General features: G+C 38.9%; 2 protein-coding genes across 2 annotated transcripts; one reads left to right on the top strand and one right to left on the bottom strand.

The window, feature by feature from the left end:
* Positions 1 to 5,799: 5,799 nt before the first annotated feature.
* LOC126782933 (amino acid transporter AVT3B-like) lies at positions 5,800 to 7,721 on the top strand. Its single transcript, XM_050508290.1, has one exon. The coding sequence runs from the start codon at positions 6,156 to 6,158 to the stop codon at positions 7,443 to 7,445; it is 1,290 nt and encodes a 429-aa protein (XP_050364247.1). The 5' UTR covers positions 5,800 to 6,155; the 3' UTR covers positions 7,446 to 7,721.
* Positions 7,722 to 12,561: 4,840 nt separating this feature from the next.
* LOC126782417 (uncharacterized) lies at positions 12,562 to 22,332 on the bottom strand. Its single transcript, XM_050507658.1, has 12 exons — positions 21,977 to 22,332; positions 20,018 to 21,227; positions 18,732 to 19,261; positions 18,148 to 18,222; positions 17,105 to 17,176; positions 16,925 to 17,023; positions 16,242 to 16,313; positions 16,046 to 16,160; positions 15,696 to 15,764; positions 14,900 to 15,236; positions 14,520 to 14,646; positions 12,562 to 13,933 (listed from the first exon to the last, which is right to left on the bottom strand). The coding sequence occupies exons 1-12, from the start codon at positions 22,124 to 22,126 to the stop codon at positions 13,106 to 13,108; spliced, it is 3,684 nt and encodes a 1,227-aa protein (XP_050363615.1). The 5' UTR covers positions 22,127 to 22,332; the 3' UTR covers positions 12,562 to 13,105.
* Positions 22,333 to 22,574: the final 242 nt, after the last annotated feature.

Below are 22,574 nucleotides of genomic sequence, written 5' to 3'. Positions count from 1 at the left end.
GGCTTAGGCTATGCTCAATTAGTGATCACATCTAGAGGTAATCCTATGCTCACGCCGTGTTGCATTGCATGTTTACCTACACGAAAATGGAGAAGTGAGATATTTAGTTACTTTTGGGTTAAGATAAAAAAATCATGTACCGAAATCATTTCTCCTTATCCTTCTTTAAACGAAAATATCATCAAGTTTGGTTGAGTTTTGGAGACCTTGTGAGTGTAGAGTAATTTCTGTAGGGGTTAAATGAATATATATATATATGATATATATTTTTTTTTTCTTGTTACAAAATGGTGGCTGAGTGAGCTACCACTCCGGGGCTGTTAAGCAATATAGGTATGACCCCTCTCCAAGAAGAGTTTTTCACAAGTTGGGGTTCGAACCATAAACCTTGTGGTTAAATGAATATATTTTAATTGACTCTGCTAGGTTAATGCAATTGCAAGGGATACAGCCGTACAAGCCATTGAAGCCAACTTCAATTGGCGCTCAAGAAGGCTCACGGCCTAGACTTGCCGCTTCCATTGCACTAAGAATGGGTGCTCCTCTATGATATAGGAGAGCTTTTTGCGCAACCTCGGCATTTTAAGTAAAATAAATAAATAAATTATCAACTTTAGCGTAATCTGAGAACATGTCCTACGAAGTTAATATTGCAACCCACCAACCCTTTCTGAAATTTGAACTAAAACTTGTCACCCTCTCTCTCTCTCTCTCTCTCTCTCTCTCTCTCTCTCCAAACTCAAACGGCTTTGCAGAGAAATCCACCCAAACTTAGGGTTTATTTTATCCATTGTCCGAGAAACAAAGGGTGGAAATACCATAGGGTTAGTTGTATATTTTCGGATATAATGTCCATGTCCCAAATATTTAAATGGCGAAAACACCAATAAGATGATTAGTGTGTTTCTGGTTATTTTGTCCATTGTCCCGAGAATCAAATGGTGGAAATACCATAGAGTTGGTTGTATATTTCCAGATATAATGTCACTGTCCCAAAAAGGTGAAAACACTAATCAGGTGATTAGTGTGTTTCTGGTTATTTTGTATTTTGTCCCGAGAATCAAATTGTGGAAACACCATAGAGTTGGTTGTATATATCCAGATACAATGTCCATGTCCCAAAGATTTAAAAGGCGAAAACACCAATCAGTTGATTGGTGTATTTCTGGTTATTTTATCCCTTGTCCCGAGAATCAAATGATGGAAGCAACATAGAGCTGGTTGTATATTTCTGGATATGTTGTCCTTGTCCCAAAGATTTAAAAGGTGAAAACACCAATCAACAAATTGATGTGTTTCTAGTTAGGGCTCGTCAACGGCCCGTGTCTTAATAAATTTAAATAAGTGGCGGGCCGGGCCGGGCCGGGTATTTTCAAAAATACGAAGATCCAAGCCCGCCCACCTAAAGCGGGCCTTACGGGCTTTTGCGGGCCGGGCCTTGCGGACTTTTACGGGCCGGGCCTTACGGGCTTGTATTAGAAAAACAATATAATACTCTAATTTAAGGGTTTGAAACAATAAAAGAATTATTAGAAAACATTCTAAAACAAAAGTCACAAATAAATTCTAGTTTCGAAATATTGTCAATCGACACCAATAGATGTGATCAATATATATATTTAGAGACCGTGTAAAAATTTCATCCAATTCGGACCTCGTTTAACCGTCGGAATTTTCGGTCAACAAAAAAAAAGAGGCGTTTTCACATAATAAAATCTCATTGACCGGGGCTTTGCCAAATGGTTTTCTCGTTCCAACAACGCACAATCGGTGAAAAAAATTAAGTGATTTCAAATATGTAAACAAATTTTCACATTCGCATCTTGGTAATTGGTCCCCCCTTAGAGCATATTAATGTTGTTTTTGGTTTACCGGAAATTCCGACGGTTAAACGAGGTCCGACTTGGATGAACTTTTAAAATGATCATTAAATATATATATTGATCACATCGGATGGTGTCGATCGATTCCGAGAAGTTTCTTTCATATCGTCGCTTCATAATGTGATAGTTTTATTATAAACCAAATATAAGGTTATAATACATTAGTGGACACTTCGGCGATCGACAACTCAAATTCAAAATATGGTCGATCGACACCAGTATATGTGATCGGTATATATATTTAGGGAACCCGTAAAAATTTCATCCGTTTTGGACATGGTTTGATCGTTCGTACCTACGGTCAACAAAAAAAATGCGTTTTGACCTATTAAAATCCTTATTGACCGGGGCTTTGCCAAATTGGTTTCCTTGGTGCGACCACACACAATCGGTGACAAAAATTAGGTGATTTCATATATGCAAACGGCTTTCAGCATTCGCGTATTTGTAATAGGTCCTCCCTTAGGGCATAATAGTGGTGTTTTCGATTTACCAAATATTCTGACGGTCAAACGAAGTCCGAATTGGATGAAATTTTTACAGGGTCACTAAATATATATACCAATCACATCGGCTGGTGTCGATTGATCCCGACAAGTTTTTTTCATATAGTCGCTTCATAATGCGTTAGTTTTAATATAAACCTAATATAAAGGTTATGATACATTAGTAGACGCTTCGGCGATCAATAACTCTAGTTCGAAATATGGTCGATCGACACCAGTAGATGTGATCGGTATATATATTTAGGGAACCCGTAAAAATTTCGTCCGTTTTGGATATTGTTTGACCGTCCGTACTTACGATCAACAAAGAAAAAGACGTTTTGACATATTAAAATCCTTATTGACCGGGGCTTTGCCAAATTGGTTTCCTTGGTGCGACCACACAAAATCGGTGACAAAAATTAAGTGATTTCAGATATGCAAACGACTTTTGGTGTTCGCATTTTGGTAATGGGTCTTCCATTATGACATATTAGTGTTGTTTTCGGTTTACCGGAAATTCCGACAGTCAAACGAGTTCCGAATTGGATGAAATTTTTACAGGGTCACTAAATATATATACTGATCATATCTACTGGTGTCGATCGATCCCAAGAAGTTTCCTTAATATAGTTGCTTCATAATGCAATAGTTTTATTCTAAACCTAATAAAATATGTATGTATAAGATTTTATCATTTGGCGGGCTTTTACGGGCCGGGCCTTGCGGGCTTTTGGCGAGCCGGGCCCACGGGCCGGGCCGGGTTTTACACCTCTAATTTAAGCCCGGCCCTCTACCCACGGAAGCGGGCTTTGGCGGGCTTTCTCGCGGGCCGGGCCGGGTAAAAACCCGTCGGGCTTGCGGGCCTCCGTGGGCTTTTCGGGTCCGCGGGCTAAATGATGAGGCATAACCCAGCTTTTCCGCGTCTCAGTTTCGCCTTCAACGACTCTGCCTCTTCTAAAATCAACCTTCATCTCCAATGACCACAACCTCGATGACGTCAATGGCCACGACGTTGATCTCCAACAGCCAAAACCTAGACCAATGCCTGCAATCTTATCAGTCCTTCTCTTCTCCAATGGCAATACCATTGCCGTCTAATCCTTCCTCACATTCGTTTTCCGCAAGATCCATGAAGCCCCTCCATCAAAGTCACCAATCTCCGCTCCCTAATCCCCAACACTACCATAACAGCTTGTCACCAACGCACCGTTCAGCTCCATAACCACATCGACGTCTCCACTCCTCTATCGGTATTCATGTTGTGCTCCGCCAACACAAATCCAAAGCCAAGGATGTCCTTGCCACGCAGCTCTGTCCACCACTTCATCACCCAGCCTAGGTGAGCCTCAAGTCATGGATCATTGAGTAACTGGGTTTAGGGCGTGGACCGTATCAATGGCTGAGGAGGGGACGACTGTTGCTAATGTATGGCTTGCCGGAAAACATAGATATGGAGAAGATTGTGACATGGGGTGCCCAAAGCAGCTTTTGGGTGCCCACATCAAAAATCCATCGCTAGAATTGTGATTGTTACATAAAAGCAAGATTTTGGATGCATAGTTCATATTATCCGTCACACTACCCGTCACAAAATAACGTTAGTGTGACAAGTAGTGTGAGTATCAATTTATCTATCACATTATCCATCATAAAAAAAATGTTTGTGTGACTGGTAATGTTGCTGGTAGTGTGATATTTGGATTGTATGAGTTTATTTGAGAAGTTCAAGATCACATAACAGTAGATAAAGATTCATTATTTCTAGTCATTCTTCTTCTTCTTCCTCTTCTTCTTCTTCTTCTTCTTATTCTTCTTGTCACAATATAGTCACAGAAAACAATGTGATAATTAGTGTGATAATGTGTGACATGTAATGTGACAAGTAATTTGGCATAAACCCTAAATCTTAAACGCTAAACATAGTCATAGAAAACAATGTGGCAGTTAGTGTGATAGATAATGTGACAGGTGGTGTGCCAGGTAGTTTAACGCTAAACGCTAAACCCAAGAAGCTAACCCTAAATGCTAAACATTGGTCTACGCCAAGTAGTGTGACATGTAATGTGACTAGCAGTGTGACAGGTAGTGTGCTGACAGTGTGACAAGTAGTGTAACATATAGTATGACAGTTAGTGTGATAGATATTGTGACAGTTAGTGTAACATGCCGAGAGAAATGTCTAAATAAGAAAAATTATGTTAAAATTCAAAGGATATAGGTATGAGTATGCTTCAAATGAAAAGAATAATTAGAATTAGGGAGCCTTGAGCTCCAGTTTCGCCGGAATAGCTTGGAGTACCACCGTAGACGGTGACAGCCCCTTGTGAGGGTTGTTGTGCCTTGTACGGTGGTCAATTCGGTATGAGTATGGTATCAAATGAAAGAGAGGAGATATATATTTTCAATGGTACAAACCACGCTTAATCCATTACTAGATGACAAAGTTATGGCCAGAATTAGAAGAAAAAAAAAGTGTAAGAAAAGGCAAAATAGTTCGGAAAATATAAAAGAAATTATTATTTTCTAATTTTGTTTAAATTTTGTTTGACTATTTTATAATTTCAATTAAAATGAGATTTTTCTAATATGGAAATAAGTAGGGACATTAATCTAATTTATAATGTGAGATTATACTATTTCTAATTTTCCCTTGATTAAACTCTAACTTTCTTATTATTATTATTATTATTATTTTTTAAAAGAGACTGTTTTTTCTTCAAAACATTGTTCTTTACTTCTTCTTTTTTCAATAAAGGAAGAGAGATTATTCTCAAAAAAAAAAGGAAGAGTTATCTCACTACAGAAGTACAGATCCACATGACCACATCTTAGGGACATGGGGCATTTTTGTAGATGGTATATTGTAAGGTTATCCTATTTTGTACCCTGTAAATCCGTAATTGTCAAAGTCTATGACTTGGGTAAGGATTCAGCTCAATGGATATTTTTGGCATAAACGAATGATGTTGGTTTTAGTATCACTTGCGATTTGTGTCAACTGTCAAGTTAGTATCACTTGAAAAATTATCGTAATAGACTGCGTCTTTAAATTGAAAGTTTGAAACACTTGCTGGATTAAGATGGTAAGTAATTCTGCTTATAACCGGGAATTTTCTACTACTAATAAGCATAATTACTTACCAATCCTTTCCTCGTTAGTTTGATGGACCCTCATAATTAGACAAATTAGTGTTTTTGGCTTCTTACCCTTGTTGGCTTCTTTGTATATGCAAAGTCGTACAACGACAGAACTCTTGATGAGTTCCACTTTCACCACTAGTTAAATATCATTGGGTACACATGATAAGATCAACTCCATCTCACAATCGATTATCATCATCCATTTTAGCTTTCAAGAAGGGACAAGTTCAGCCAATCAAAATAATAATCCTTTTGCTGCCCATAAAAGGTTCCCTTCCAAATGTATCAATCAATCTCCCTGGCACAAAATATCAAATTCAGGTGTCAAATTCATACAAGCAAACATTAAGCGTGTATCATATAAAGCCGTGCTTATAAAACTTTCTGACATTAATGTCAATTCAAACTCTCCCACCCTCTTCTCATTTTTCTCAACTACACGAGAAATCTCATCCACCCCTTTCCACCATCTCACTCAAATCTTCCCAAATCAAAGCCAAACCAGATCACTCGAAAGCCCTGTTCTTTTCATCTTGTTCATCTCAAACCTCTCTGTTCTTGTTCTTCTAGTTCCTTTCAGAGTTTCAGGGTCTAGGATATTAATATAATAATAATATTCCACCCAGAAACCAATAATCCAAAAATGGTGTTTGAGAAAGAAGCAGACTCGTCCTCCAAGCGCCTCCGATCACCGCCGGCGACGGAGGAGACTCCTCTTATCGGGAAGCCGAAGCCACTCTCGTCCCAATCCAAGATGTTCGCCAATGTCTTCATCGCCATCGTCGGCGCCGGCGTTCTCGGCATGCCCTACTCGTTCAAACGCACCGGCTGGATCATGAGCCTCCTTACCTTATTCTTCGTCGCGTTTCTGACCCACCATTGCATGATGCTGTTGGTCTACACGCGCCGAAAGCTCGAGTCGTCCGACGCGGCGACGAATATTCCGTCGTTCGGGGACTTGGGATTCAGCGTGTGTGGCTCTGCAGGGAGGTTAGTCGTTGATGTTCTCATCATTCTTTCCCAGACTTGTTTTTGCGTTGGTTATCTTTTGTTTATTGGTAATACAATGGCCAATTTGATCAATCCACCGACCTCAACCGATTTGAGCCCCAGGATCATGGGTTTGGTTCCAAAAAGCTTTTATATTTGGGGTTGTTTCCCGTTTCAACTTGGATTAAATTCGATTCAGACGCTGACCCATTTGGCTCCTTTGAGTATTTTTGCTGATGTGGTTGATCTTGGGTCAATGGGTGTGGTGATCATTGAGGATTTGTTGATTATGATGAAAGGTGTGGATTTTGGTGGATTGAAGACTTTTGGGGATGTGTCCTTGTTCTTTTATGCTTTGGGGGTCTCTGTGTATTCATTTGAAGGGGCTGGGATGGTTCTGCCTTTGGAGTCGGAGGCGAAAGATAAGGACAAGTTTGGGAGAGTGTTGGGTTTCACAATGGTGTTTATTGCTTTGATGTATGGGAGCTTTGGAGCGTTTGGTTACTTTGCTTTTGGGGAACAGACTAAGGATTTGATCACGGCTAACCTTGGGAGAGGGGTGGTTTCGACTCTGGTGAAGCTTGGTCTTGTGATCAATCTGTTCTTCACAGTGCCGATAATGATGAACCCGGTTTATGAAATCGTGGAGAGGCGGCTGTGGGGTGGGAGGTTCTGCTTGTATTTGAGATGGCTGCTTGTGTTGGCAGTGTGTTTGGTGGCTTTGTTGGTTCCTAACTTTGCTGATTTCATGGCTTTGGTTGGGAGTGGTGTCTGCTGTGTTCTGGGGTTTGTTTTGCCTACTTTGTTTCATCTCTTGGTCTTCAAGGGAGAGATGGGGTGGAAGCAATGGCTCTCAGATGTTAGCATAATGGCACTGGGAATTATTCTTGGGGTTTCAGGAACATGGTTTGCTCTGCAAGAAATTTTCGCTGCCAAAGTATAGGATGTTATTTGAGCAATGAGCATCAGCTATGAACTTCTCAGTATAGTAGCATGAAACTTTTCTTAATGTGCTGCCAAAAGATCCTTATTATCTTTCTTTCGGTTGCAATGGAATTATGAATCATTTACTATAATGATGTTTTTGAAGTTGGTTCTTATAGTTTAGAAAGATTTACGATTGTACTCCTATCAGATTGTTTTTCTCTAAGATAGGTTCTGCTGGTTTTTGTAATAATTTGATCTATGTCCAATTAAGGAATAAAAAACGTTTAGTGTTGCTTGCTTCTTTTGCTATAAATCACAGGGAAGATGGTATTGGATTTGAAGTGTTGGGAACATGGAATTTGCTTGAGAACTTATCAATCACCTTCCGAAATTGATATACTAATTACCAAGTGTACTTGTATTGATAATTAGTGAGGTGCGTGGCACCAAAAGCTTAGGAGTGCTAGTTCCGACTCTCCTTAAAGCTTTGCCCAGTCGAAGTAGACTTTCAAGTGGTGTCATCCCTCGGAGCATGAATGGCGTATAAAACTCTTGTCATCCCTCCCTTTGTATATCCAGCCCTGAATACAAATAATCTTTGAGTTTTAGCATTCCTCACTGGAGGTCCTCTTACATTCCGTAAGAGAGGAGAAAATAGCTACCCTCGTATAGAAACAAGAGGAGCGCAGTAAACCGAACGCTATATGTTATAAAAGATGTTTCTATGCAATTGAGAACTTTCTTGCATGTTTTCTTTCGTTTGATGTTGAAGAAACCAAGTGGCGTGCACTTCAGATTAATATATTCGAAAGGCGTTCATATATATGGCTTATATTTGGTAGAATCAACTGAGGGAAATCTTTTATGTCTTAATAGATTTGTGGAAGATATTGATTATGATAGGAGGGAGACGACGAGCGTCAAGGTGATGACGAAAGACTTGAATGGAATTCTCAAGAGAATTGAGCACGCCATTTGATGAGCGCTGGCCTATTTACAAATGAGAAATTTACACGATACTGGAACTTCAATCAAGTTCTGTTTATTGTTGTGGTAACGGAACTGAAATGACCCAAAACATGGCAGAAAATTCGAAAATTCTTTAGTGCTCTGAGTATCAATAGTCTGTCACGTCATCATTAATTGGAGACCATTGATTACATCTTGTGGTTCTCAGGCATTTCATCTCATCTCATTTTTAAAACAAAAATGTCACATAGAAAAGTGCATAGTAGGTGTCAGGTTACCAGTGTCATCCACTTGGGTTATTCAAATTATACCCCGAAGGTTAATTTTTTTGTACTAATATAGTAAGTAGATGAGGGTTAAAATTTTATATTTTTCATCTTTAAAACTATTCCATTATTTTTTGGGGTTCTTACAAAAAAGTCACATTTGATATATGTAATTATAAAAAAGTCAAGTAAGATTTGAAAATTATAAAAAAAAATCACCTAATTGAATTTCTTATAGCGTTGCCCATAATATTAAACATATTTACGATTTGTGCCATTATTCTCAACCATAACCGATTTGTTAAAAAAAATCAAAACCAATTTCAAATTGGTGGCTGCAGAAAATCCACAATCTACTGAGGCAACTTCGGAGGTGCGGGGATCGTCGCCTGAGGTTCGGTGACTGGATGACTTCAGAGGTGTAGTGACAGAAAGATGTCGAGGCGCGAGGATATGCAACGACAGAGGCATAGTGACTGGAGATGCGGGGATAGGCGACGATGGAGGAGGGGGGATGGCGTTGGAGGCGAGGTGACAGAACAAGGTTGGAGGTGCGGGGATGACGTAGGTGCGGGGATAGGGACGAGGTCGAGGCACAGTACTCTTGCTTGGGCTCAGTGAGTGGATTCGATGTGGTTGCCTGATCTTGTTCAATTTGGTTATATTGGGTTTACCAACATGCCGCAAGATGGAAGCTTTGGTTGGTTCAATTCAGGTTGATTAGTAGCTCAGATTGAAGCATTTGTTAGCTTGAATTAGGATACCATAATGATTAATCAAAGGACTCGCCGACAATTCCATGCGCCGAGCCTAATTCTTATTGTAAAAGGGAGAGTGGGAATGGGTGAGGCACTGGCTGTGTGGAAGGAGGATTAAATTTGTCCAAGTGTTGACAACAGGTGTGACAACGTCTGTGATAGCGGGCGTGACAACGGGTGTGACGGGGGCGTGCCAGATAATGTGATAGGAAGTGTGACAGTGGGTGTGACAGTGGGTGTGACAGTGGGTGTGACAGCGGGTGTGATAGGTAGTGTGACAACGCTTGTGATAGGTAGTGTGATAGCGTATGTGACATGGGCACCTCACAAATCCAAGTGCTGACAGCAGGTGTGACAGTGTCTGTGATAATATCTGTGACAGCGTCTGTGACAGCAGATTTGAAAAAACCACATGAATTACAAGTGAAGATCGAGACTATTGCAGTTTCTAAGGTCAAACATGATGTCGTAAGGCAATGTTGTAGTTGCTAGAGATATGGCAGAAGGAAGGCATATGGGAAATTAACATGAAGTCGGCGATAGTGTGACAGCATGTGTGACAGCGCCTGTGATAGGTAGTGTGACAGCGTCTGTGACATGGGCACCTCACAAATCCAAGTGCTGACAGTAGGTGTGACAGTGACTGTGACAGCGTCTGTGACAGTGTCTGTGACATCAGATTTGAAAAAGCCACATGAATTACAAGTGAAGATCGAGACTATTGCAGCTTCCAAGGTCAAACATGATGTCGTAAGGCAATGTTGTAGTTGCTAGAGATATGGCAGAAGGAAGACATGTGGGAAATTAACATGAAGTCGGCGATAGTGTGACAGCAGGTGTGACATCGTCTGTGACAACGTCTGACCGATCTACCCGTCACATTACCTGTCACATTACTTGTCACACTACCAGCCACATTATCAGTCACACTAACTTTGTACTGTGACAGGTAGTGTGACAGGTACTGTGATAGGTAATATGATAGGCAGTGTGACAGATAAACAAAAGGTTCGTTATTTATAGTATTCTTCTTCTTCTTCTTAAAAAAAGTGTAAGAGGTAGTGTGACAGTGTCTGTGACAGTAGGTGTGACATGCCGAGAGGAAATGTGGAAATATGCGAAATTTTGTTAAAATTCAAATGAGATTGGTATAAGCATGCTCAGAATGAAGAAAATAGCTATAATTAGGGAACCTTAAGCTTCGGTTTCGCCGGAATTGCTTGGAGCACCGCCATTCATGGCGGCAACCCTTTGCGATGGTGGTTGCGCCTTGTATGGTTGGTCGATTCGGAGTGGGTAGTATATCAAATGAAAGAGAGGAGCGAGATCTTTCTAACGGTACCAATTTCGTCAAAATCTATCACCGGACGGGAAAGTTATGGTCGAAATTAGAAAAAGAAGAAAAAAAAAAGAAAAAAAGTGAGAAAGGGCAAAACAGTCCAGAAAATATTTTTAAAGTGACTTTTTTTCTAATTTTGTTGACATTTTTCTAATTTTCACTTAAATATGATGACCATTTTATAATTAATTCATAAGTAGTGACTTTTTTCTAATATAAATTGGGAGATGGTACCGTTTTATAATTTGCCCTTATTTTTTTACTCTTTAAAGAAAATATTTTATTATTTTGACATCATATATATTTAATGAATATTGATAAATCAACGGTTAGAGTTGGACCACATGAACAATTTTGAATTTGTAACAAAATTTTAAATATTAAGATCTAAAAAATTATAATTAATACTTTAGGTATTAAAAAAATTCCACAAAAATACATACGCGTTGCTAGTATCGCGCTACCAACTCATGCAAAACATTTTGGATAATTATGTTTGTTTAACATAGCTCTCCTTAAGTTGGTATGGGGTATAAAGAGCTAAACATGTGGAACCAAACGTTACCAAAAATTAGTGATTATCTACAACGGTCATAGTACTTTAGCAACGATTTCATACGGTCGATTGTGTCAAATTGTTATTTCTCAGTATAGTTAGTTTATAAATAAACGCATTTACATATAACTTAGTATGAATGTTATGCAACATTAATAGGCACATCATGATTCACGTGACTAAAATTTATAAAATAAAACGTTGACTGTTGGATGTGATCAAAGAAAATTACAGAGATATTGATATGGTATGAAATTCACCAAATTTCGTAATCATTTGGGTCTCGATCTACGCGATCAACTCTAATTTAAACACTACCTACTTAAAGGATCGAGAAACAAGCGGCTAGGATCGAGAACCAAACGTTACGTAAAATTAGTGAATTTTCTACCACAATCATAGCACACTATAGAGACGGTATCCTATGGTTGATTTTTTAAACAAATGCATTTACATATAACCTAATATGAATGTTATGCAACATTTGTAGGCACGTTGTGATTTACGTTACTAAATTTCACAAAATAAAACTCCGACTGTTGGATGTGATCAAATTACTAAGATATTGATACGGTACGAAATTCACCAAATTTCGTAATCGTTTGTCTCAATCTATGCGGTCGAGCATAATTAACACACTACCTCCCTAAGAGCAATCGTATCGCGCAATCAAAATTATTTTAAAACTTTTACATGTGTAAATAGAGTTAAGTATCCTGATTGCGTGGTAATGTTTGGTAAATTTTTAAAGTGTTTGAACTATTTTTTTGCGATTTTTAGAAAATGTTAGATCCTTTAAAATAAAAATTAAATAATAGATATGCGGCGCAATTCTGGCCACTTGTTTGTCCATGCCCTTGTGTTGATTAATTTAAAATTTTAAAAAATATTTTATATGTCATGTGGTCCTCTCCTCATGTGGTCTTCAGTCTTCACCTCTTCTAATGTTGAAGGGTCAAGCTCTCATCAGGTATTAAATCACACACATAATATATTTATTAGGATCTTATGGTTGACAATGAATGTGATGTGTTACTCTGAGTACTAAAGACGTTGCCCAGACCATAATGTCTGGAAGGTCCTCTCAGAAACACAAAAGGAAACAGTTCTCCGTAGTAAAAGACTGCTCCACAAGCATCCAAACAAACCACCATACAAGCGTTCGACTTCACCAAAACAAGCAACTTGAAAGTTGAAACCACCGAATGGAACCGTGAATATGGCGAAGCGAAACGTGTTTGAGGTATAGAAAAATCAACTATAAGTTTTATTCCAGAGAAGTATATGGCGAAGCCAAAAAAAAATACATCTCAATCAATAATACAATCATCAAGTGTAAAGAGGTGGAAAGAGATGACTAATTGGCAATTTGGCATCAGCTTCAACATGATTTAGGAAAATTCAGAATTAAAAAAAATAGAAAACTCATACAGCCAGCTGAACATGAACAAAAAAATTATAAAGAAAGAGGCATACACAAGATGAATACAAAAATACAATACAAGCTCTCAGTAATTTCGAAGCGTCGGAAACAAGGGCAACCAACCAGTCCATGAATATCATGCATTTGAAAACTTCCCACTTGCTGAAACGCACTCCAATATCGGAGTCCAACTCTCCATTGATAATTTAAAGACCCTGAAGACCTGAAAGGACCCGAATCGCTTCTTCGAGTGTGATTGTCCATTGACGGCCTGAATGGAACCGAAAATCCAAAAGATTTTATAGAGAAAACAAGGGAAAACAAACTAGTACAAGAATATCCCGCACTAACAAAGCTTCCCAGAGCTAAAATGCACTCCAATTATCGGAATCTCTTCTTGGAGTCTGGCTCTCCATTGATAGTTTAAACGGCCCTGTGGACCCAAAAGGGTCTGAATCCCTTCTAGGAGTTTGACTGTCAAATGATGTCCTGAATGGTCCTGAAGATCCATAAGGGTCAGAGTCTGCTCTCGGAGTACCATCGAATGATGACCTAAATGGAGCTGAAGACCCATAAGAGTCTGAGTCTCTTCTAGGAGTTTGACCGTCAAATGATGTCCTAAATGATGCTGAAGAACCAAATGCGTCAGAGTCTCTTCTTGGCGTTTGACTGTCAAAGGTTGTCCTAAATGGATCTGAAGAGCCGTAAGGGTCTGATTCTCTTCTTGGAGTTTGACTGTCAAATGATATCCTAAATGACGAGGAAAAACCAAAAGGATCTGCGTCTCTTCTTGGAGTTTCACTATCCAGTGATGTCCTAAATGGTGCTGAAGACCCAAAGGGGTCTGGGATATCATCAAACGATGGCAACCCATGACCCTGATCAAAGTCTCTACTACTGCGCATAGAATCAAATCTTCCAAACCTTTCTTGAGGGAAAAATCCACTATCATGTGATCTGAAGGAATCAAACCTCGAGAAGCTGTCAAATGAGGGTTCTGCACTATCTTTGAACCTTGGAGGAGAGAATCCTGAATTTAGTGGTGTACTAGGAACAGAATCATCGAAAGTAAATGGGCGGCTCTTCTGGGAAAAGCCACTTGTTTGAGATGACCCTGTCTTTATAGGGTTGAGGCCAAACTCCCCAGACCCACCATAGTAGTAGTTGTCTATATTACTGTCATGATCCGCATCCTACACCATAAATGATCAAGAGTGTCAATGGCACCATTAAGAAAAAAGAGGAAAAAAAACATTTTTCCAAAAAATATGCAACACCATGCACTTTCAGTCCTTCACTATGAATAATACATAACATCACACAAGATGATCTTGATACGTAATTACTTTCCAATGCCAGATTTAGAGTACCCTATTGAGATTTTAATTGAACCAATTCCAATAGCAATCCCGTAACTCCTAATATATGTACAACAAGCCAATACAAAATCTGAAGCTCAATTTGAATGTGTGATTGGGAAACTCTTGTTGCTACTACAGGGTTTTACATAAATATACTAAAATATCACTGAAGAGAATAGCAATACGAAGATTACCAATGCTTATAATGACCTAAAACTTGCACAACAGAACCAATTAATTCAGATTTCTTAGGTCCCCAGAGGCAATCCTTGTAGTAGAACAAAGAAACAATAAATGATCACCCCACCTCCACAAATAACTAGATAGTAGAAGATAAATCATCCATCCAGTAACCACACGAAGTCAACTTATTTCCATTAAATTAATATTGCTACAAAATGCAAAAGAATTGGTTTACCTTGGTGGTACTAACTGCATTAAATCCCCACACTGAGTCAACATCATCATTGGCATCAAATGTACCCCATGCTGATTCGTCGAAACTCTTGTCACCAGAAAACACAGACCCAGCACCCCCGTGATCACTGCACATGAAAAGTATGTGACTGCAACAATTATACACATAGAAGATGGGCACTTCTCCACCAACCCACCAATATGACCTAGATTTGGAGGGTAAACATATTTTTTGTGAGGACGGAACTTTCTGTGTATTAACTTTTAAGCAGACAGTGTTTTTTGGCAATAACAAAACCTCCTCTCTTAAGTGCAACACACCAACAAACAGTAATTAAGCAGATCTTACATATGTGGACAGTTAACATATTAAAAACATACCTTTGTGTTTCCTTGTCACGGGGTGAGACTGTAGTCTTCCCAAAGTTAGAATCTGGAAAGTCTCTAGACGGGCTTCCAACAGTACTCCTAGCTAATGGACTATTTGGAACACTTTTTCCTGATCCATTTTCATTCTTATCATAAGCTGCTCCATTTTCAACAACATTTTCATCTGTACTTTGTGGCTTTTCTGACTCATCATCAACCTTCTTCTGAGATGCAGCTGTTGGACTCTCAGTTTTAGAAGCTTTATCTTTCTTAGTTGATGAGGAATTCTGTCTTGGGGGAGCTAAGACATTTTGTACATCAAGAGTAAGCTCCTTGACAAACGTGAATCCTGAATAGCAAAATTATGTGTTAGCCACCTTCAATAATTAGAAACCAATCTTCAACTTAGCAAATTTATTAATGGAACTAAAAACACTAGTAAAATACTACATTCACCATGCAGAAAGGAAAATTATATCTAAATGCCTACCACAACAACCTCTTTAGCAAAGGATGCATGGAAACAAGTGCACTACTCTTCTGAACCGAGTGAACAACATATCAGATATTATGAAATGCGCAAGAGTATACATATGCATTGGACTATTTATTCGATAAGAGACATGCATTAGATGAAAGAGTAAAACTCTGAGGACAGGACTGTTCTCCCTGACATGATGTAGCAATGCATCTGGTAGATTAGGTATGAATTGCTTATAATCACACTTATAAGAGTTTGGCATCTTCATGTTCTATTTCTAGTCTAACACTAATGATGATTGATGAAACAACCGACTTAAAAATATACCTTCATCTTCGAACTTATCCCAATCTTCATCCCAGTCGGCTGCTCCTTCTTGGATGCCCACTTGCCAGCCTTATTTGGAAAACCAAAATTCAAATCATGAGCCAGATGTAACATAATCAATAATTATGGAGTGAAGAACAAAAAGGAAAATATGGCAAATTCATGAAACCCTTTCAGTTACATCACAAATTTAATAACATTTAACTCCCAAGAATTATATGACACTGATTTTATTTTATTAAGTTTATTATTACCTACCATTTCTATTAGTTAGATTTTAATCCCCAGCACTGTCATACTTACATATGATTCTGAAATTCCCAACAAACAAGAGGAGGAGACCAACTTACCAAAGGGAAGCTCAGTTAACGTTGTAGGTTTTGCACGTAATCCATACTTTTTGCAGCGGTCATTGAGAGTTTTCACAAGCTCATCAAGGTCAGATTGAATGTGATCAACACGATCCTGAAATTTTAGCAAAAAAATTAGCCATATTCTGGAACGTTAATACATTATTTATAATGTAATTTATATTTGTAAATATACCTGAAGAGTGCCATCTCCACTACCTTCTTGTTCCATCTTGACAATTGCCCGGTACAGGTCCATTTTCTTCTCCTGCACATACATCCATAAGTAATTAAAATCTATTACAGTAGATGGAACCATACGCAATTCATGAGACAGAATGCGTCTGACAGCTATTGTAAGCCAAAATAGGGTAATTAAGCTGAACTTTGCTGATATCTTCACCGTTAGCTGTTTTGTTTTTTCATCTTTTTTGGATCAGATACATCCTTTTATTAAAACCGAAACAGAAACGAGATTACCGACTACAACATACTTTTTCTGTTATTTTTGGAAAAAAAAAATTAATAAAGAAGGAAATATCTAACTTTCGATTCAATGTTGGTTGTACATAATCTCTTTATTACAGAACAACTATGATGAATATCCCACTAGTAATCACCCTTTAACTATATTCCTCTTTTCATCCTATTTTCTCTCTCTACTCTTTACCATCCACCCCCTCTATCTTTCTACTTCTAATAGTTAAAACTTTATCTGCTAAAAATACAAAGTCCTAATTGTATTTTCAAGATCCAGTTATCTAAACCGAAACACTAAAGGGAACCACCTCCACATGTACACAGTAGCATATGCCCTTTTTTTTAAGAGCAAGATACCATAACATGAGCCCGCTCTATGAAAAATTACGGAACAGGTACCTGTAGATCACGAAAGGTGGCTTCTTCAATAGTCAACTTGGAAGCTACATCTCCAGTTTGTTTGTATTTCTCTTCATATTTCTTGGCTAGGGACTCCGCCTATTGTAATATTCAATATGTCAGTGTGCAACTAAAGATGATTGTGAACATTTGCATAGCCTCAAGCATACCAGAATATACCTCACGTTTATCCAACGATGCCCTTTCTGTAATCTCATTGAGACGATTGTCACATCTGCTCTTGTACAAAACCTTACGGAGTAGGGTAAGATAGGTTAGAGAAAATTTATCAAAGAAAAGAATGTGAAACTTAGATGTACGTGTAAGGATTCTTCCTTATCAACAGTTCACAGTTGACAGAAAGAAGCATAATTTCTACAGATTAAGCAGTAGATATATATTCAGATATATATGATGACATGCCAAAACTATCGTGGCCTAATAGATTAGTATAGTGAGGCCACCTTGAAATGCAGCAAAGTCTGAATATAATCAGAACACACATGATCTAAGATCATATACTCTTCTTCAGAGTTTACTTCGTCAAAGTTTAAGTGAATATGAAAAATTAATTCCTTAACCCCAGCGGTAAATCTGAAAAGAAAAACTAAATTAGATCTTTATTTCATCATTATTGTGTTTCATATGAATGAATCTTCTCATCCTCCAACTGACACGTGTTTCTTTTTTTTTATAAACCAGAAATCCTCCGACCCCATTGTGGATACAATTTCTAAGAGACAGGAAACTTGGCAGGTAGCTGGGCAAGTGCCATGAGAGAAATTCAAGCCCCAAGACCACAAGAAACACATAACACTTTGTTTCTTAAGCTGCTCTACTGTAAGAATCCTCATCAAACTATGGATCAAATGAACAACAAAACTATCCATATCTGTATATTTCAAAAGGAGAAGAGCTTTGTGAATCTCTCTAACAAGTCCAACCTTCCAACCTAGATGGATACTAATAATATAATGATATCCAAGTAATGACATATTATCTATATTCTCTTTCCCTGCAGTAACATCCCTGGAACTTATTTCACTCCCTTATATCAAATGAATGACATGCAAGAAATTTCTAGTTTTCAGAGGAGATAGTAACAAGAACAGGACTAACCATAACTCAAAAGAACAAACGTTTGGACATCCAAAATAGTTTATATCTCATGTGACAAATAAATGCACACCAATTACAACAAACAAAGAAGGTTAAACACTCACAAGTTCCTGCATTTTGACGCGAAAGTACTCGATTTTCTCTCTTGATTCCAAAATTTCTTTCTCCAAATCTTGTACCTTCAGGGGAATAGAATAGCGTCAAAGGGCATGGAAAACCACGCAGCAAGGACAAAATTTTTCACTGACGTCCAATAAATGACAAACCCCAAAGTAGGTAGAAATAATAACTTCAAGAAAACTAATCTCCTCCTTAAATTGAGTGTTGTAAGCCTGTAACGAACTTCTAAATAAAACTCACTGGAAAAGTTCTCCAAGAAAACTTGATCAAAACCAAGAAAAAGATATTCAAAAACAAACAACAGCTCGCCGAACTTGCTATATATCTGAGCTATTTAATGATTGTGTCAGAAAGCAAAATTAAGAAATAAAAACTATGCCAAAACGTAGAACGTGCAAGAGCAAATGAAATACTGGTGGTATCCACAATGAGTATCAACGTATTTAGACATGCATTGAACATAAGAACTTTAAAAAGTAAAACAGGCAAAGCTCAATCACGCCATCTGACATGGTAAACATCTTGCTGAAAATTGGGAAGACAAGGTATAAATTAATACACTAAGCACCTTTTTATCAGCTTCTGTTGCTTCATTGAACTTTGAATTTAGTGACTTAATCTCCTCTTCACTCAGTTGATCTACAAGATGTTTCTCCAACTCTGGCACTCTTGGTTTCTGCTGATTGATCTGCGGCCTTTCCTCAAAATGAGAAGCAGGAACTGGTTTTGGTGGCCTTCCTCCAACTGGGGGCCGGCCACCAGGACCAGGCATCCCTCCAACTGGGAGACGACCGCCAGTACCAGACATTCCTCCAACTGGGGGTCGAGCGCCAGCACCAGGTGTTCCACCAACTGGGGGTGTCATGTGTGGAGGAATACCAGATGTAGGTCTCCAAGCTACATTGCCAGCATTGGTGTAATTATTGGCAGGTGGAATAATACCAGATAAATCAAACAAAACACTGCTTGGAAGAGCTGCTGGGAGAGGACGGCCCTCCCTATACCGCTCCATCAAGTATAGTGCAATACAGAACTCCTTGAGAGAAAGCATGCTATCGTTATCTTGGTCCGATAAGTCCCACACCTGCTGTAAAACCTCTGCCAGATGTAAACAATAGCATATTATGTAAACATGTAAACATGTTTATATTCATCGTCATATTAGAAATATAGAAAAGCTAAACAAGTCTAGGTAAGCCTACAAGGTGCACACAAATGTGAAGTAGTATGCTATATGACTTGCAAAAACAAAAAGTAACAAGAAACAAGATTTCACATTTTAGAATAGTAATTGTTATCTTGCCCTACATTCTGAAGTGCTATAATTCAGAATACCATATTAAGACATCCAATTACAATGGTCATCAGTATCATTAGTAACAGTTGCTCAACATGTTAAATTGGCTGGCAAGAAAAACTGCTTCCAAAATTCAAACTGAGATTTCTATCTGTAATACATCTATGCCACGAAAAGAGTTTTTAAAATAGCATGTGCACATGGAGGCAGTAACCAACAAAGGAGAGACCAAATACATCAGGAAGAAAAAAATAATAACAGCATCATAGCTGCACATGATAGAACATTATATGACCTTTTCTTTTATGGTAAAAAAAATTGAAGCTCATTGCATAAGGTAAATGCTGTCACTCAACCACCGCCTGGATATGTGGATTTAGACAAGAAAATTAATGGAGTTGCTATTAACTTAGAACTTAACATCTAACTTAAATACTGTTTTCAGGTTCAAATACACACTACAAAAGAAGCAACCAAAAGAAACAGAGTACTGTAGTAAATTTATAACATCTACTAAACTACAAGGAAACAGATAAATTAAATGCAAATAGCCCCACCTCTTGGTAATCCCCACTTCAAAAATAAGTCACGAGCTTGTTCACCAGTGATTTTCCCATCTCTGTCTGTGTCGACTTTCACAAAAATATTTGAGTACTTCTGAACATCAGTTTGGGAGATCCTCGGCCATGGCATTTGGGACTGACCAGAAGCAGAGTTCCCAGCTCCATGTGAAACTGCAGGTGTTGTAGTCAGAGTCGGGGCCTGATTGTTTGATGATGCAAATGACCGAGGCTGCTGAGGTTGGCCAGCAACAGACGGCATGGAAGAAATGTTACTTGGCCTCTCTGTAGACTGAGGCCCAGAAGCGACTGGAACTGTGGATGATGAGTATGGTACACTGCCACCCGGAAATGCATGAGCAGAAGATTGGGGTCCAACAGATGCTGGTACAATGGCAGATGAAACTGGTATGCTGCCAGATGGGAATGAATTTGTAAAAGAGTTTTGCTTTGGTTGAGATGGGATAGCAGAAAACACATCATCTCCAAAAGATGAATTGGAATCAAAGCCATTCCCAGAGACAGATAATGATTTGGAATCGTTAGCTGGTGGTCCTGATGGTATTATGCCAGCAGCTGCCTGTGGTCTAGATGGCACAGAAACTGTTGGTCCAGATGTTGCCAGCCCAAATCCATCCTGTGTGGCAGAGGGATTGAGACCTCTGTTCACGACTTGAGAGAGCATCCCTGCCGGAGCGCCACCTGCCCTTCCTCCAACCCAATCATTTGGCATACTCGAGTTCGGTGGACGTGAATTCACCACTGAAACTCCCTGAGAGAACCCTTGTGAAGAGACACCCGGCATTGGTTGAGAAGCAGCAATAGTAGATGGAGGCACTAGTGGCCTCATTGACTGACTTTGAGAAAAAAAACCTTGGTGGTTCATATTTACATTTGAAGGAATTTGCGGCCCCCTTAACCCAGGATTTTGGGAGGATGTGGGAGCAGCACTGCCTGGGGTGGAAGATACTGCAGGAGCAGAACTGAACTGAGATGCAGGTGCAGGTGTGGGCGCAGGTGCATGTGTACCCGTCAAATTTATTTGTGGTGCAGGAATTTTAGATGCAGCTGGACCATATAAAGCTGCACGAACAATATCATCAGTAAGGTCTCGCTTACTTTGTGCCACAGTAACAAGTCTAAGGGCATTGTAGAATTCTTCTCGGCCAAGAAAACCAGTAAGCTTCCGATCTGCACATGCCCATATCTGCCAGAAAGACAATAAGACAATCCATCTTGAACTAATCCAAACCGCTGTTATAAACACAAAGTAGCTTAAAATGACATTCATATTGATCTAAAGCTAACAGATGACTAATCCACACTTACTCTTCTATATATGCATCACTCCAACTATACAGATGCCAAAAACCTATCTTCATAGCATCAGTTACCAGCTAAAAACCTGTCAGTTATAGGCTTCATTTTGTACTAATTCGGCATCGTCTTATATAGTAATTCATGTCTGACCTAAACAAATGCCGCTCTACGTTTACACCACAATCTGCTAGTAACTTTTGGATTCAATTCCCCGTGTTTCATCTAAGCAAACAAGTCGAATATTACTAGCAGTGCAAATAACAATAACTAAAATGCTCCACCTAGATCAAACCGGAATCACCAGAAAGACAAATCAGTGGAGTAACAGCTACTTCCAATGTTATTTGATCTTCAAAAGTATACAAAGGTTAATTACACAATACCAAAACTCACAGTACTTAGTTCCTATCAATTGTTACCGTCGTAGCATCGAAATTTTCAACTGAATAATTCTAAATACTCCATATATAACAATGCCAGATACAAAGCTCAGCTCTGATCATAGAGCTACGATGTCCGGAGCTTAATTCAAGCACTTCAATCACAACTAGACTAGAAAAAATCCAATCAATCTGATTCAGAGCACATTTCCCGATCAAGACTATAATCACAGACATATAGAGATACGAAAGTTACCGTCGCAAGGACCGGTTTAGGGAGACCGGTGGCTTGGAAGAAAGCGACGGCTTCGGCGCCACTGATTCGACCGTCGCGGTCCAAATCGGCTCGTCGGAAATACGCATCGAATAGATCGACATTCGCCGCTTGGTTCTGCGCCGACGACATCGCCACCGTCGAATTGCGAATCGGGCTCAGATCAGGACCATGAATCAATCAAGCATCTCCCCACAAATCAAGAGGCACGCCGTGCTAGGGATACTTCACACCGGAGGAACAGAATTTCCGAGCAAGAATTGAAAGCCCTGCGGAGATATTAACAGAGATTTGTAATCGTTTTCTTCTCCGATTCGGAGGAAAAGAAGAAAGAAGACGACGACGGAGAGAGGTGCCACGAATTTAATAAATATTAAAAATAAAACGATCGTCTGCTGTATTACTTTTCTTAAGGACAAAAAAACTATTGTTTTGTTAATATATTTCAGGACTGCCACTGAGATTAGGACCAATGCCATTGGCCATACGATTCCACAAACATCTCCAGCAAACAATGCTTACAAATAGTTTTTTTTAAGAGGAAATAAATTAACACTCGAACCGTTTGGAGGAGTCAGAG

This window comes from Argentina anserina, chromosome 2, assembly GCF_933775445.1.
Source record: "Argentina anserina chromosome 2, drPotAnse1.1, whole genome shotgun sequence".
Lineage (NCBI taxonomy): Eukaryota > Viridiplantae > Streptophyta > Magnoliopsida > Rosales > Rosaceae > Argentina > Argentina anserina.
Note: the sequence above shows the minus strand (reverse complement) of the source record. Positions and strands in the feature narration are given on the sequence as shown.

Excerpts from the sequence above, each read along its gene's own strand:
- LOC126782933 (XM_050508290.1), top strand. The coding sequence starts at position 6,156 with ATGGTGTTTGAGAAAGAAGCAGACTCGTCCTCCAAGCGCCTCCGATCA.
- LOC126782417 (XM_050507658.1), bottom strand. The coding sequence starts at position 22,126 with ATGTCGTCGGCGCAGAACCAAGCGGCGAATGTCGATCTATTCGATGCG. Across the intron at positions 17,177-18,147 it reads GCGTCAAAATGCAGGAACTT|GTTTTGTACAAGAGCAGATG; the intron begins GTGAGTGTTTAA and ends CTACTCCGTAAG. Across the intron at positions 17,024-17,104 it reads CATCGTTGGATAAACGTGAG|GCGGAGTCCCTAGCCAAGAA; the intron begins GTATATTCTGGT and ends ATATTACAATAG.